The 14,642-nt window shown below is 38.7% G+C and overlaps 1 protein-coding gene across 1 annotated transcript; it reads left to right on the forward strand.

The window, feature by feature from the left end:
* The first annotated feature begins 353 nt into the window (after positions 1–353).
* Positions 354–4,311, forward strand: mrm2 (mitochondrial rRNA methyltransferase 2). The gene is made up of 2 exons (XM_041062923.1): positions 354–644; positions 1,552–4,311. Exons 1-2 carry the CDS (start codon positions 356–358, stop codon positions 1,980–1,982), a joined length of 720 nt encoding a protein of 239 aa, XP_040918857.1. The 5' UTR covers positions 354–355; the 3' UTR covers positions 1,983–4,311.
* Positions 4,312–14,642: the final 10,331 nt, after the last annotated feature.

Genomic DNA, 14,642 nt, shown 5'->3' on the forward strand with positions numbered 1-14,642 from the left:
CATGTACTACATAAACAAAACAAAAACGTTCTTGGATAAGATTAAAATCAAAATTCTAAAAAGGCGTACAAATTACATGAAAAATGCATTTTCCAAAAGCTTTAAAAGGAGCCGATTTCCTCTGGTATGATTTCCCAAAGTGTAGGGGCTTTAATAGTAAAGGACATGCAGCGTATTCTGAGACTGAGCTTAAAGACACGTTCATCCCAGGTAGGAACTATTGCTATCAGTGTGTTGCAGTACGGTGAAATGAATAGGCATTACACACAGAGTGTGTCTTTGACCAATGACAAGTTGTGATTCCACGCAGGCGCGGTTGATAATACGGTACACATGACCCTGCACTGTAAAAACAATGTGGTGTGTGTCGTTGCAGAGGAGATGTTTACACTCGTCTTTATGTTTAATGAAGAAGCTGAAAGGTAAAACTCCAGCGGAGCAGCGCTGGTTGGCTCGGCAGCTCAGAGACCCGTATGTCAAAGCATCTCACGCCCAAAACTTCCGGTGCAGAAGCGCCTTCAAGCTGCTGGAGATAGATGACAAGTTCAGGGTGTTAAAGCCTGGAGACAGCGTGGTGGACTGCGGAGCTGCACCTGGAGCCTGGAGCCAGGTGGCCGTCCAGAGGGTCAACTCAGCCGGGACAGGTGAGAGGAGAGACGGGACACCAGACGGTTAATTAAATGAGACCGAGTCAGAAAGGCTATGATTCAACTCTGGCAACCTTTGAGGTCACATTTTGCAGTGCGTTTATTTATTAATTAAGGGAAAAAACACTGTGGATATTGGCTGCCTTCTTCTTTCTTCCCTTCATACGTCTTTTGTTTATTTCCATCACTGTCTGCCCAAAAAAAGTTAAAATACAAAATAGTAAAAACTACCTTAATACATATTTACACAATAGGCTAATGGAGGTGTGATGAGTAAGATACTGTGAGAAAAATATTGCACAGTCCCAGCATAAACAGATGAAAAATTAAACCAGACCAGAGTACAACTAAACAGTCGAGTTGTACAGTCTGACAGCAGTAGGAATGAAGGACCTGTGGTAGCGCTGCTTCCTACACTGTGGATGTAGAAGTCTGCCGCTGAAGGAGCTGCTCAGTGCCTCCACAGTCTGGTGCAGAGGGTGAGAGGTGTTATCCATAATGGACGTCAGCTTAGCTAACGTCCTCCTCTCGCCCACCTCCTCCACAGTGTCCAGTGGGCAGCCCAGGACAGAGCTGGCCCTCCTGACCAGCTTGTTCAGTCTCTTCCTGTCCCGGTCTGTGCTGTCCGCTCCCCAGCAGACCACAGCATAATGGATGTTTTTTGATGCTTTAAATGTGTGTGTGTGTGTGTGTGTGTGTGTGTGTGAATAGACTAGGGTGGTGCACATTGAGGTACATGATGTGAATGGACTGTCTTTCACAGTCAGCTGACAGTTTGGTGTTATACAGTAACATTCAGACTTTTCCAGGCCTTTGCTCGTCTGGAAGTAAAACATAAACATTTTCAAATAACAAAGAAAAATCTGCCTGTAAATTACAGTGGAAGTCTTTTCTTTCATCCTAGATCCAGAGTTACCACGTGGTACAGTCGTTGGTATTGATCTGCTGAACATACCTCCTCTGGACGGGGCCCACTTCCTGTCCAGTCATGATGTCACCGACCCTGCTACACATGCCCAGCTGCTGACGCTGCTCCCCAGCGGCCAGGCTCACGTCATCCTGAGCGACATGGCGCCAAATGCCAGCGGTTTCCGAGAGATGGACCACGAGAAACTCATCATGATGTGTTTGTCTTTGATAGACTTGGCTGAGAAGATTTTACAGCCGGGGGGCTCTCTGGTTTGCAAATACTGGGACGGGATTCTCGTTCAGAAACTCCAGGAGAAGCTCTCGAGTGTGTTCGGTAGCGTGCGGACTTTAAAGCCAAACGCCAGCAGAAAAGATTCGGCTGAGAGATATTTCCTCGCTAGAATATACAGAAAGCCAGTGAAATGATGGTAGTTGCCTTTTATTTTTCTAATGTGTAAACTAAAATGAAATATATGGTCAATGAATATGTTTTGTCGAGATTCACAGAAGTGCCCACTGTGTTGTTTGTGATCAGCCTGAACATGAAGAAGAGTCTCATTTAATAACCTTGATCAAAAGGTGGCACTGTTGAGGCATCAGTGAGGCTCACAGCTGCAGGCACAGACACGTCACATGCTGTTGGTGCTGATTTTTATCCCAGCAAACTTAACACCGTAGCATCAGTGAATCAGTAATATGTAAACCTATTCAAGAATCACCAGTGTGATATTCCTCAAGAGCCCAATGCCGCATTTCTCTGAACTTATTGTTTGCCCCACAGTGTTTGTTCTACACACTCAGTTTGGTATTTGCTTTGTTACAGAAAGTCATTTACCAGTGCTGCTTATGCTAATAATTTGCACTGCCAGCCATGTAGAAATATGTAATCATTCTCTCGTTGAGAGTTTATGAAGGGAAAACCTAATACATAAGAGTCACATACAGCATGACTAATGGGAAGTGGGATGATACTGAAGCTTGGCACGCTGCAAGTGTTGTTGGGCTCTGCTCTGCTCTCTGACAGTGGAGGGATGGCCATTTCCTGGGAAAGTATTTTCAGGCCAGTAGACAGGTTTTCTTTTGAGATCCTTCTTTAAATCACTGTGCTGAACACTTGGGAAAGGATTGTTTTGTTTCACTGATTCTGTTCTGTTCTCAGTTAGGAACCATTGGTAATGAAATAAAAGGATGTTTCTCTCAGAGCTATATATTTAAGAGACACAAGTCATATATTTGATCTTACAGAAAGCTGTATAGGGAGTCACAAAATAGAGCTTGCTGATATGTCTGCAGCCTCATGTACATAATTGTTCTTCTTTGACATGCAGCTCAGTGACTCCAGTCACCAGGGGTGTAGAACCCAAAATTTGGGCCCTGTGCCTTAACAGTCTGAGTGGGCCCCCTTTTCCTCTTAATACATCAGCTCTTATGTATCTCTTTCTCTTTTATCATCAGCAAAGATTACAGCCTAAAAGTTGAGAAAGAGACTTTAAAAGAGAGCTTTGATGAGTTTAATAGATATAGACATTTTGATTTCTGACAACATCTGCTGTAGGTGATGCTAATGTGTGTGAGAATGCAGACAGTAAACCTTAGGAACACACTTCATTTCATTCAGAAGTGAGTTGAACAGAGGCTCACCTGGACATATTGACCTTGGTTCTTGATACTGTAGGCACAAGAAAACGTTTTTAAAAAAGCTATTTTTTTTCTGGCCTCTACACTGTGAAATGATAATAGTCAAAGACAAGAAAATGCGATTTCACTGGAGTCATGATTTAATGAGGGTAATAATTAGAAAATTGCAAGAAAAAACAATTTAATTTCAGGCTTCTTGAGGGACCGCCGCGTGTTTAGCTCCCAGTTAGTTCTACTATTCCCCCACACTATGATTCCCCTGCTATTCATAGATTAATAACCTGATTAGATTAGACCTGATTAGATAAAATTTAAATTTTAATATTTCAATTTCAGGGCCGCCAATGTAGCAAAAATATTTCAGATGCTTGTTTTTTTGTTATTTATTTATTTATTTTTTAAACCTTTTCCAGCCGCAGACACGTTCCCTTAAAGCGAAATTAATTTCTCATGAAAATAAACTCCTTCAAATTACTGATAAATTACGAGCGTTATTAAAATCAGATTATTTCTAAATTGATTTTTAAAGTCTTATCATTCCACAGAATGACAATTAGAAGCCCAATCAAGCCTAAATTTGCATTTATGGCCGCAAAGGAAGAGATGGCTCACATGAATAAATTAATAAGGTTGCTATTTGGCCTTTCTGTCTCAAGAGTGATGAGTAATACAGTATGAACTGAAACATTCATTCCTCTCGGTAAAATTAACTGCAGAGGAGGGGGACTGACCTCTAAAGATGATTGTTTGGAATGAATGGGTGCAGCCATGCCTGTTGATGAAGCTGATAGTGAAATATGTGAACAGATGACCAATTTTACTTCTCATTACTTGTTGATTATTCAGCCCTTTGCTATTTAGATTTAAATTATTCCAAAATTACTGTGGGATTTATGTAAATTCCATTGGAGCCGAGCACTCGGGCTCAGGATGAGTGATGATTCATTCACAGGTTAATTCATTCTTCTTTGGCCAGCTGCAGGTTCAGATGTAAATATTAGTAAATTAAGAGAGAAAAACAGTGGGAGAGCCACAAATTTTATATTCAGATCTGATGCTTAGTCCTATAATCGCTTCTATTATCACTTGGATTTCGAAAACAAATCTGCCTCACAAAAACCTCATTGAACTGCTTTGGTTTGTTTTTTGTTGAGAATATTTGTGTGCGCTTCAATAGTGCATTGCTATTCAGGATTTCAAAGGTGACACCTGCTAATATCCCTCATATAACAGTTTATATACTTCTGATTAACAGTATATATATATATCACTTATTTCAACATAACTCAAGATTAGATGGTGAAGTTCAGATATCAGTAGGTTCCTTCTCGGTTTTCTGTCAGATTATGTACAAGATGTAGTGTGTGATCAACTTAAGAGGATGAAGATGAATATAATCAGCTGCCACTTCGTTTCACCTTAATAAAGTGTTACCTGGAAATTTCTGCGCATAAACACATGGTCTTTGGGAGGAAGGGATTTCTTTTTTTTAAAATCATGAATAATTTTGTGTTAACTAGAGAGAGTCCTTAATAGATACACATCTGCCTCCTCCTGCGTGCTCTGACGTTATTCACTCTGGTGTCAAAAGACCAGCAGAAAACTTAAAATTAGAAAAGCCCTTCAATCTGATTTTTTTATTTTTTTAACCACCACATGCTTTCATAAAAATGGCTGCATGTCCGCTGGACCTGGGAGTGATTTAAAAAATGTCATTATATTCAGATACAAACTAGCAGGTTTATGAGATGCAACAAAACTCTAAAACTTTTGGAGCATTTTGGAAAAGGAGTGTTTCCTTTTTAGATTTTGCTCCATCTCCATAATGAAAACAAACAATCCCTCTAATATTAACACAGTGGAAGTCTTAAATTGACAGGAAATTAAAGAAATGGTAATATCATTTCTAACCATCGTGCCATTCATTCCTTTGGCTGACCTGAGTTGCCAAAATGAATTGCTCGTCTGACAACATTCATCATTCCCCGAGCCTGTCCCTGAATGTTAGCAGACTGAGCCAAGCAGGCATTCACTGACACAAAGTAATGACTGCTATTATGATGATAATTTCATACCATCTTCACAGATAAATGAATCTGAAATCTCAGGGCAGTATGACGACTGCAACTCTTTTTTTTATTGGTGCCACTTTCAGTTTATGATGTCGATGTTTTGGCAAGCAATTTAACATAATGACACTGGGACATTTCCCTGTAAACAACTGAGTTTCTCCGAAAATGCAGGAGTCTAAAATGAAGCATGCAATTAAAATATTCATGCCTGTTCAAACATGATATTACAGCCACAGTGTTCTAATGCACCTCACACTATGACATATTCAAGTCTGCTAAAAACTTTCAGGTATTTTTGTTTCTGCCTCTCTGGCGTTATGATACAAAAAGACACATGTCAGTGAATAATCAAGCAATCTCCTCTTGATCTTTGCTTTTTCGAGGTTGCGGCAGTCCTGCAGAAAAATGTCAGGAACATTATTGCAAACAGGGTGAAGGATGGTTGTGGGAGGAGGGTTAAAGAGACAAGGCAAAAACAAAACACGGGCTACTGAGAACAAACAAAGCATTTTGCATCCCCATATCTACTGACATTTACTGGGAGGAATGGAAAATGGCTGCCTATGGAAACTGAGAGCTCATAACTTAATGCTAACATTGTAATTGCTCATGTGGATTTCTGCCAGGTAAAGTCTGCATTTGTCAGACTTGCACTTTACAAGATTTTAGCAAAGCCAAACTTCTGCCCAGCATGGACAAATGGTTTGAGCACATAAGAAAAAAAATGGATGTCCTGCTCTCCTCATGTCCTGTCTTATCTCAACACCATCGTTTTTTACCTGCGTCTTTGCACTAGACCCAAACATACTCACTCACACAGCTTTTTCTTCCACTCACTACTATACTATACATATAAACTGCAATACATACGGAGGAAGGCGTGAGCTGATGAAACATTAGCCAATTTGGTGGCAGCTCCTTTTTTTTTTCTTAAAAAAATAGCTTTAAATCCACTGGGGCTTATGAATAAAAATGCTTCATTATCATCATCAGCTATCCTGTAAAGACCAAAAAGACCACTCATCAGTCTTTATAAACACTTCAAACGCCTGCAATGGTTAGATCTTAATATCATGTTTCCTGTGAATCATCTAATGATGGTATGAATTAGATATTTTTGTTCCCTTTTCCATGTGAAGACATTGTCCATATTTAATCAGAGTAAACTCAGATGATCGGTTTAGATAATTTACAACTTGCAGTTTGTGAATATAGAGCAAGACAATGAAGGTTCTAGTTAGGGTCCAGTCCAGTATAAAAGAAACAGGTTTCAAGACAACTCATCTTCAGACAAGGACTGTGCCCAGTTCTGGGTATCACACTGTGAAGCACTGCCATTTTGGATTATGCCACTTTATAATAGTGTGAGGGTCTAAATGTTTAATCATGTCATTGTCATCTTGGAAAAAAAAATGGCACAGTGTTGGTGGAGCTGCTGCAAGGATCTGAAGTGACTACTGATCCAGGCTCAAACAGTTCAAACAAGGCTCAACATGTTGGATTGAACTGAAAATGCGTTCTTAAAGGAATCAAACCTTAAACCCTACAGAGCTCTGCAGTGCCACCACAGCCTCTATGGCTCATGTATTCTGTGGTAAAATACAAATACTGTTCAAATTCTAGACATAAATATCGTTATTTTAGAAATTCCTAAACTGTGTTTAGTGGTTATGCAGCATTTTTGTAAATCTCCATATAAGGAACAAATTGTTTTTGTGCCTGGTCAAAGTCAACAAAACAAGGAAAACTTAGCAAAGCCTTAAGGTGAATCATCATTTCTTCAGAGGAGGCAGCAGTTGAACTTCATACATGCAATATTTTTCAGTTCAAGTACTCTGTACAAAGAGCAGAAATGTGGAATCTAAGTTTTAATTGGATTTTTGTTTTCTTTTCTATTTAATTAACTTGTCATGGGACAGGTGGGGAGCTGTCTTGTGGGAATCATGGGGCCGATCTGCTTTCTGGTGGATGGAAAAATGAGAAATTACAACTGGGAATGGAGACTGGGCAGAAGACAGATGGTGCAAGGGGTAATTGTATGACATCTTACTTTATATAACTGTTTACATATTGGACAGAGGACTTTGCATGATCTCTGTTCCAACTCAAGCAAAATGTTAAAGCGACTGATTTGCAAAAAGAAAAAAGAAGAACAAAAAAAAAAAATTAACTATCATTTAAACAAACCACTCTTTATTTACTCCCAAATGCACATTTTTTTCTCAGCTAGCAAATCATTTTTTACATTTAGTGTTGAAAAATGTTTTAGTTGCTGGGGCAAAATTACACTTGTGTTGCCTGTATTTGTATCTCATGGAAGTCTGCTAGGCTGTAAGCATATAAATTAAGGGTGTTTATCAAATCCAAGACTTTGAAGTCAAATTCACCTACTTAGCATCTCAGGTAATGACTGGAACCCCCCCTGGATTACTTAGAAAGTGAGAGAGGAAGCAGGGGAGTCTTTTGGAGTGCGCTTGCTCATTAATCTTTCTAAAGATGCTGTAGGCAGGACTTGACATGGTTGTACAGTGGGTGCCCCTTGGGTTCATGTCAGCACTGTACGGAGAGCTGGTTGTACAACCAGAGGCGGTGTGTTGGGTTTTGTTTTTCTCAAGCAGAATGGGAGACAGATAGGATGAGCTGTCTGCAAGCTCCCACAGTGCTCTAGTAGTTGTTATGGTTGACTTGGCTTATTCCTGGAAGGTGCAAAACTTCACCTATTGGGGGAGTTGTCATTCTACCAGCAGGAGAGGAAGACAGCACTTTTGGCAAGGCATCTAACATTCTCTCAGAGTGGTGAGCCACGGGAGGTTGATGAATGTAGAGGAAAAACATGTCCTCATTGTTATGCAAGAGGATTGAATTATACTTGTTACCGGTTTAGAGCTTTGGTCGATTCAAGCTGTGATTTAAAATATTCATATAATTTGCAAACATTCTGTGTTAACTTGAAGGACTTTTCAATTTTGAGATGATGCAGATTATCAGTATAAGTGTTGACATACAATAAACTATCAACAAAAACAACATATCATTCATACACTGATAAAAAATGCTTCATTTCTGCTTATCTCATTTAGGCTTTATTCATTTTTTTTTTTTTTTTAACTATTTCATGATCATCTTTCTGCAGCATTGTGAAAATCAATCCAGTGTTTGTCTCCGGGGAAAACAGTCCACTGGGATTTAAGAAAATATCCTGTATGTGCACAGTAGCTGCTCTGGGATGTTTCTTGTTTTGCGTTATTGCCACAAGAACATGTAAAAAGGCTTTGAAGTGAACTGCATAAGAATCTGTTTACAAGACACTCGTCAGAATTAAGGTTAATTTACTGGTTTCTATAGGGTTGTTGTCCAAGAAAGGAAAAGAGGCTTCAGATTAGTTTATTTCTCTATTTTACAGCAATTAATTAAAATAAATACACAATATTCAGACACATCAGTGAGAAAGGTATGAAAACGAGAAAAGAAAAAAAGTCCACTAAAAGATTGATGTGTGTGGAAAGCAGGGCTGAGTCGGGTTGTTGGTCAGAAGGCGGAGAGAGGTGAGGGGCGGCCTGATGAGACAACGAGCAGCACCTGAGTCCCATTAACTCTCTATATCTGTCCCCAGCCTTCTGCACAGTCACAACCTATTCCCACTGCCTCACCATATGGTAGCTTCATCTTTTGCTGTTCAGGCTTTTATTTTATGAAAATAGTCTTTTGCTGCTGTCTTTTCCTTTTCATTTCTTTTTCAGGTGCTGGAGAGCCACATCAGAAACCACCGTTTTGCAAACTTCTCCATTGTGACAGGACTCCCCTACCTCTGCAGGATGAGCAGTTTCTTTGTTTCCCATTTTATTGTTCTGGTTTTGTGTCAGAATTGCTCTATCACCCACTTCCCTCTGCCTGCTGTAAAATGAATGAACATCTCTTGCCATGGTCCTGTGGTTCTGTGAAGTAAAAGAGGAAGGAGCAAAACTCCAGCAAAAAAGAAAACATCTTGCCTGAAAAAACAAGTTCTGATATTTTTGCACCTCTTTTCCCATGGACATCATTGTAGGAAAGCTGGACATGAGGTGTTTAAGGTCAGGGCAGTTGAATATTAGAATCTGTGTTGGTCATAATTAAACTAACGTCTTAATTTTGATTGTGATGGAGCCAGTGTACTGAAGTGTTCATTTATAGGCTTATGGACTGCTTATGGAGTCTGCGTCACTTCTCCTCCTCCTTTCACCCGTGGTGATGAATGATCATGGCTGAAGCCTAAAGAGTCAGACCTGTATTATTGCCTGAGTCACGCTTGATTGCACACACTTCACATTTAGAATCTCAGCGCTTCAGGGACTCAACGTCAGAAACCCCACACAGCCGAAGCAATACGTTATTTTGAATATTATTACTGTAATATTTGTGGTTTTGGGGGAGTTATGTAATCTAACTATTTCTCGATGAACATCAGCCAGGTGCTGTGACTCCCCAGAGTCTTGTCATCACAGTGAGGTTGCTATTGGCAACCAGCGGAGATGCTGTATAGAAGGTACTGGGTGAATGGATAAACTTGTTTGTGAAGAAATAGCCAACAAATGATCATGTTAACATTTCTGCTTGTGTTTGAATTAAACAAACACAATTTAATGTGTCAATTAGTGAACTCTAGAGGTGTCGGGGTTTTTTTTTTTTTTTTTTTTTTACTTTAGGCTAAGCAAGACTAACTGTTTTCCCCGTTTCCAGTGTTTATGCTAAACTAAGCTAATCTCCTTCCAGCTCCATACTTAACACAGACATGGGAGTGGTATCTATCTTCTCATTTAATTTGCATTGATAAAACGCATTTTTGAAATCAGTCAATACTACTTTGCCAGTCCTGTATGGAGGTACCTCAATGTAACTTTAAGGCCATCTACACACATTATTAACCAGGTTTCTATAAGTGTGCATTTATATGTGCATGCAGGACTGCATATGCATCACATGCCTATATTAGTGCTGTAGATTTGATGTAGGAAAAAAACTTCATCCAAATAAACACGCATTTTCAGAGTCTTGTTTTTAAAATAACTGATCTATTCGGCTAATCAGATTAGCTTCTTTTATCCTTAGTTTTCAATCCAGCTCCATTTGAAATGCAGTATTAAAGGCTGTTCACCCTTTATGTGACTTTCTTGGTTCTCCCACAGTAAAATGTGTAACAACTCTGTTATCGCTCCCATGTAACCGCCTCACCACCATTTTTTACACACTGTGGTAGAAAATTATGCTGGATAATGTCTTTGATAAAGTCTTAAACTAAAATTAATGAAAACTAACAGTGAAAAATCACCATTGTCAAAGCAGCAAAAATGAAATGATGATGATAATTTTGCAGGTCACCCTGTCCTTGTCTTTTGTTGCCTTCAGCTTGCCTTCCAGATAATGTGGGACTCTCATATGCACAACAGTGACATATCTTTATGCAGTACATGCAAGAACCTCCTGTATTTGCATGAGTAATAAGTAATATGAATATGTTAAATAACTGTATATGATTTCAGGTGCAAATATTTCACAGTTCCTCATTTCATTTTGATATGATTTTTTTTTTCTGTTTTATTGCATAGTTTTCCATGAAATGTTATATTTTAATGTCTTACCTTTTTGTCCCCCCAGTTGTGTTGGTTTACGTCATGTAATTGTGCTGCAATTTTAACTAGGACTGTCTCCAAAAATAGATTTCAATTTCACAAATAACCACATAACCTTGGTTAGATGAGGGTCAGCACTGCAAAGTTTGAGGTTTGTTTGCGGCAGCAGAGGTAGCATATTCACATCACTTCACCCTAATCACATAACTCATTTATAATCTATGTTTCAAACTTGCAGTTTGACTACAAATGATTCTTGCCACTCGGACAAGATCATATGGAGAATGAGTTGGCTAATACAAACCCGGTCTCATATCAAAATGTGAAATAGCTATGTTTGTCCACAGTACAAAATGTATCAGTCTCACAATTAGGGCCTGAAAATTGTGAAATGGTCACATTTTTTTTGTCCCATTTTTTTCTATTGGCCTGCCGACAGGTCATGTGACTGATTGCAGCAGTCTTCTAATACAAGTTGGCTATCTTAGCTCCTGGTGAAAATAATCTTAGTTGGACTCGAGACATGATAAACAAACTCTCTGTCTGATAAAATTTCCTGTTCTTTTATTTAACAGGACTATGCAGCAGGTGTAGCCCTGAACTCTCACTCTGTCCGTAAGACTTAGTGTACATACTGCTTATTATTAGAGGTCTGATTTATTATTCATATGAGTGGTCTTCTGTGACATTGTGGGCATTACGCATGATGCATCAGAACCCCCGTATTATGGACCTATTCATAATTAATTCTTATTTCTTAGTTCAGCTGCTCTGCCACATACATGATACAATGAATATTAATACTTAAATCAACCAGTGTCTCTTAAACTTAATCCTGTTCTGTCTGACAGTTGGTCAGTCCTTCTCTTTGTTTCTTGCTGAAATGTCTCAACAGCTGTCGAGTGGCTTGGCATGAATTTTGGTACAGATATCCATGGTTGAACAGATCAGATGGTATGGGATGATCCTCAACTTTTTCACTTTGTCCAGTGAAAAAATTCTACATTTATTCAGTGGATTGCCATTTGTGCAGGCATTCATGATTCCCTGACAATGAATCCCACAGATTTATGTGACACCCTAATTTCTCCTCCAGTGAGTGAAATGTCTCAACAACTGTTGGATGGATTACCATTCTGACCAGGATGAATTGTAACTTTGGTGATCCCCTAATGTTTCACCCAACGCCATCATCAGGTCAGAATCTTAATTTGCCCAATTCTTTGGACCAAAAAAATGACAAAAATAGTGACATTCTCATCCCACTCAACTTTGACTTTAGTGTTAATAGTATCAGCAAATGTTAATATGCAAACATACTAAACCAAGACGGTGAAGATGTTAAACACACATAATCCCTGCTGAACATCAGCATGGTAACATTGTCATTGTGAGAATTTTAGCCATGTTTTTTGAATGGTTTACTCCACAAATTAAAGATAACAATCAATCAGTCAAATTAGCCACATGAAAACAGCAATAATCCTGGTCACTTTGTTGTTGTGAAATTACAAAGGTTGTTTAACATTAGATGAAAGCTGATGCAGTTCTTTGGCAGATTTTTCTTTAAAATGTGCTTGTGTTAAATCGCCTGTGTCAGGAATAAAGTATTTGGTTGGTATTCATGTGGAACATTTGGCTGTTTTTCTCAACAGGAGATGTGATTTGAGTGTGTATTAATGAAAACAAAAAAATGACTAATGAAGCAAAAATTTTGACTTCTGCTGTGAAAGGCCCTGTGTTTGTCTGGCTGGATGAATGATCAATGCAGGTCTATTGTCAGTTTGCTCCAACAGAGTTGATGGCACACTGCTGGAGACCAGAATATTGATGTCTTTTAAGACTGTTTGAAAAGTTTAATCCAATTCCTTTGCTGCTGCATCAGGCTTTAATGTCATATATGGACTAATTTATTCTTACATTTATATTTATACAAGTCATGCTTGAAATATGGCTTCAGGTTTTGGAGTAAAAACCATAACAGTTATTGTTGGAGGAAAAACTTTCTCAACCACCACCTAGCCATTCCTGCCACCCTTTCATTCGTCTCTTTAGCTGCTTTCATCTATCACATTAACTGTAACTGACAATCACTGTCAGAGCAGCAGCTTAACAGTCCTCGTGAGATTTGTGAGTCTGTTGTTTCAGCTATATGAAAGAAAAGTGGTCCACATTCACATGGAAGTACTGGATCATTATGAAGTGAGCTCAGTCATGGGAATAACACGCTTCGATTCTGAATGAGAGTGGATTTTCTTTTTAATGAAGAGAGATTGTCAAAGTAATTGTTCTGCTTTACTTCTCCTCTGTTGCAATGACATCTAGTTCATGAGATGGATACAAAGACCAAAAACACGAGATTTCACAGAAGAATGTGCTCAGAAATGAACTAACTAAATTTAATAATGAAGCTTTCACTTATGTAAGTGATACTGATGTAATATAAGTAAAATGATGAAGCCACTTTTGGTTGTATAATGTTGAAAACATGGTCAAAATATCATTTATAGATTCTATCTCAATTGTACTGTCCTTTTAAGTGGACATCCTGGGCTAAGATTTTTTTAAAGGCACAATAATTCTATTCTATCATTTTTGATTCAATGTCCTTTGTAGTGGACATCAGGACTTACTAAGCCCAATTTTTAATACGTTAGGGAGCAGAGAGCTAAATGAGACTGAGAGGATTTTGCTAGGAATTGTGGAGGGAGATTGTGTAGAAAGGGAAATGAAAGCAGACTGAATAGTTTTAATTATTTTTGTTACATAAAAAATAAATAAATAAATAAATAAATAAATAAATAAGTAAATAAAAAGTAAAGGTTTGACTGAAATGTGCTGATTTCCTCCTTCATTTAAAATGATATCCATTAAAACAGTTCAAAATTCAAGTGTTCAAATATGTATTGTTCATGTGACTGTTTTTATCTACTTTAATGTTGATAAAATCAACATTAAAGCCTCTGAATAATGCTATAGATGAGAGTGCACAGGCTCTCTGGGCCTGTTCGGGGGGCGTCAAAAACAGGTTTGTGGATGGTGGTACATTTTCAACCTGATAGTCTGTTTAAGGAAAGGTTTCAATCCACGAGGAAGCCAGAGTCCTCTGCGGCCTCAATTTATGTTACATTGTTGAGAACTCTGTTAAACCCCCTTTCAATCGTTCATTCAGGACGTGCAAGAAACTGTTTCCAAACAGCGGCTGTGCTTTCCTGGAAAGCGGCAAGTATTGGCTTGCTGTGTGCTAATGAAACGTTGCAGGCTGGGCGACTGATAGCAAACACAACAACACGATTTGCCTGATTAATTTGAAGCTTTATTACTCAAGAGTGAAAGTTTATATAGCTTGCAGTCATGGTGATAACACAATTGCTTCACTGCCGCGTGCAGAAATGGGACTTTTCAGTCAATACTGCCACATTTGCTTCACATTTACCTCAGGAAAACACAGTCAATAGCAGCAGAAAAATATGGATGAGAAACAAAACAAAAGTAAAAAAGTAAAACACAATGCAGAGTAAAAAGTGAAAATATAATGTTCATCTGCAAAAAAAAAAAAAAAAAAAAAGAAAGCTGGCAAGTTGACCTTTTCTCCACACTTTATTTGTTGTACACTTTGCACACATGGACTGTATCACAGCCCTCACTGAACTAGACACACACATACACCTGAGCCTCCTTGCAGGGCAGTTGCCAGCATGAGTCATGGCTCAGTAGAATGAAACAACAAACAACGACAGGACGTTTTTACATTGTTGACTTGAAAAGTC

This window comes from Toxotes jaculatrix, chromosome 18 (genome assembly GCF_017976425.1).
Source record: "Toxotes jaculatrix isolate fToxJac2 chromosome 18, fToxJac2.pri, whole genome shotgun sequence".
Classification (NCBI taxonomy): Eukaryota; Metazoa; Chordata; class Actinopteri; family Toxotidae; genus Toxotes; species Toxotes jaculatrix.

Coding starts and splice junctions, on each gene's coding strand:
- mrm2 (XM_041062923.1), top strand. CDS start 356: ATGTGGTGTGTGTCGTTGCAGAGGAGATGTTTACACTCGTCTTTATGT. Junction 645..1,551: donor GGTCAACTCAGCCGGGACAG/GTGAGAGGAGAG, acceptor CTTTCATCCTAG/ATCCAGAGTTACCACGTGGT.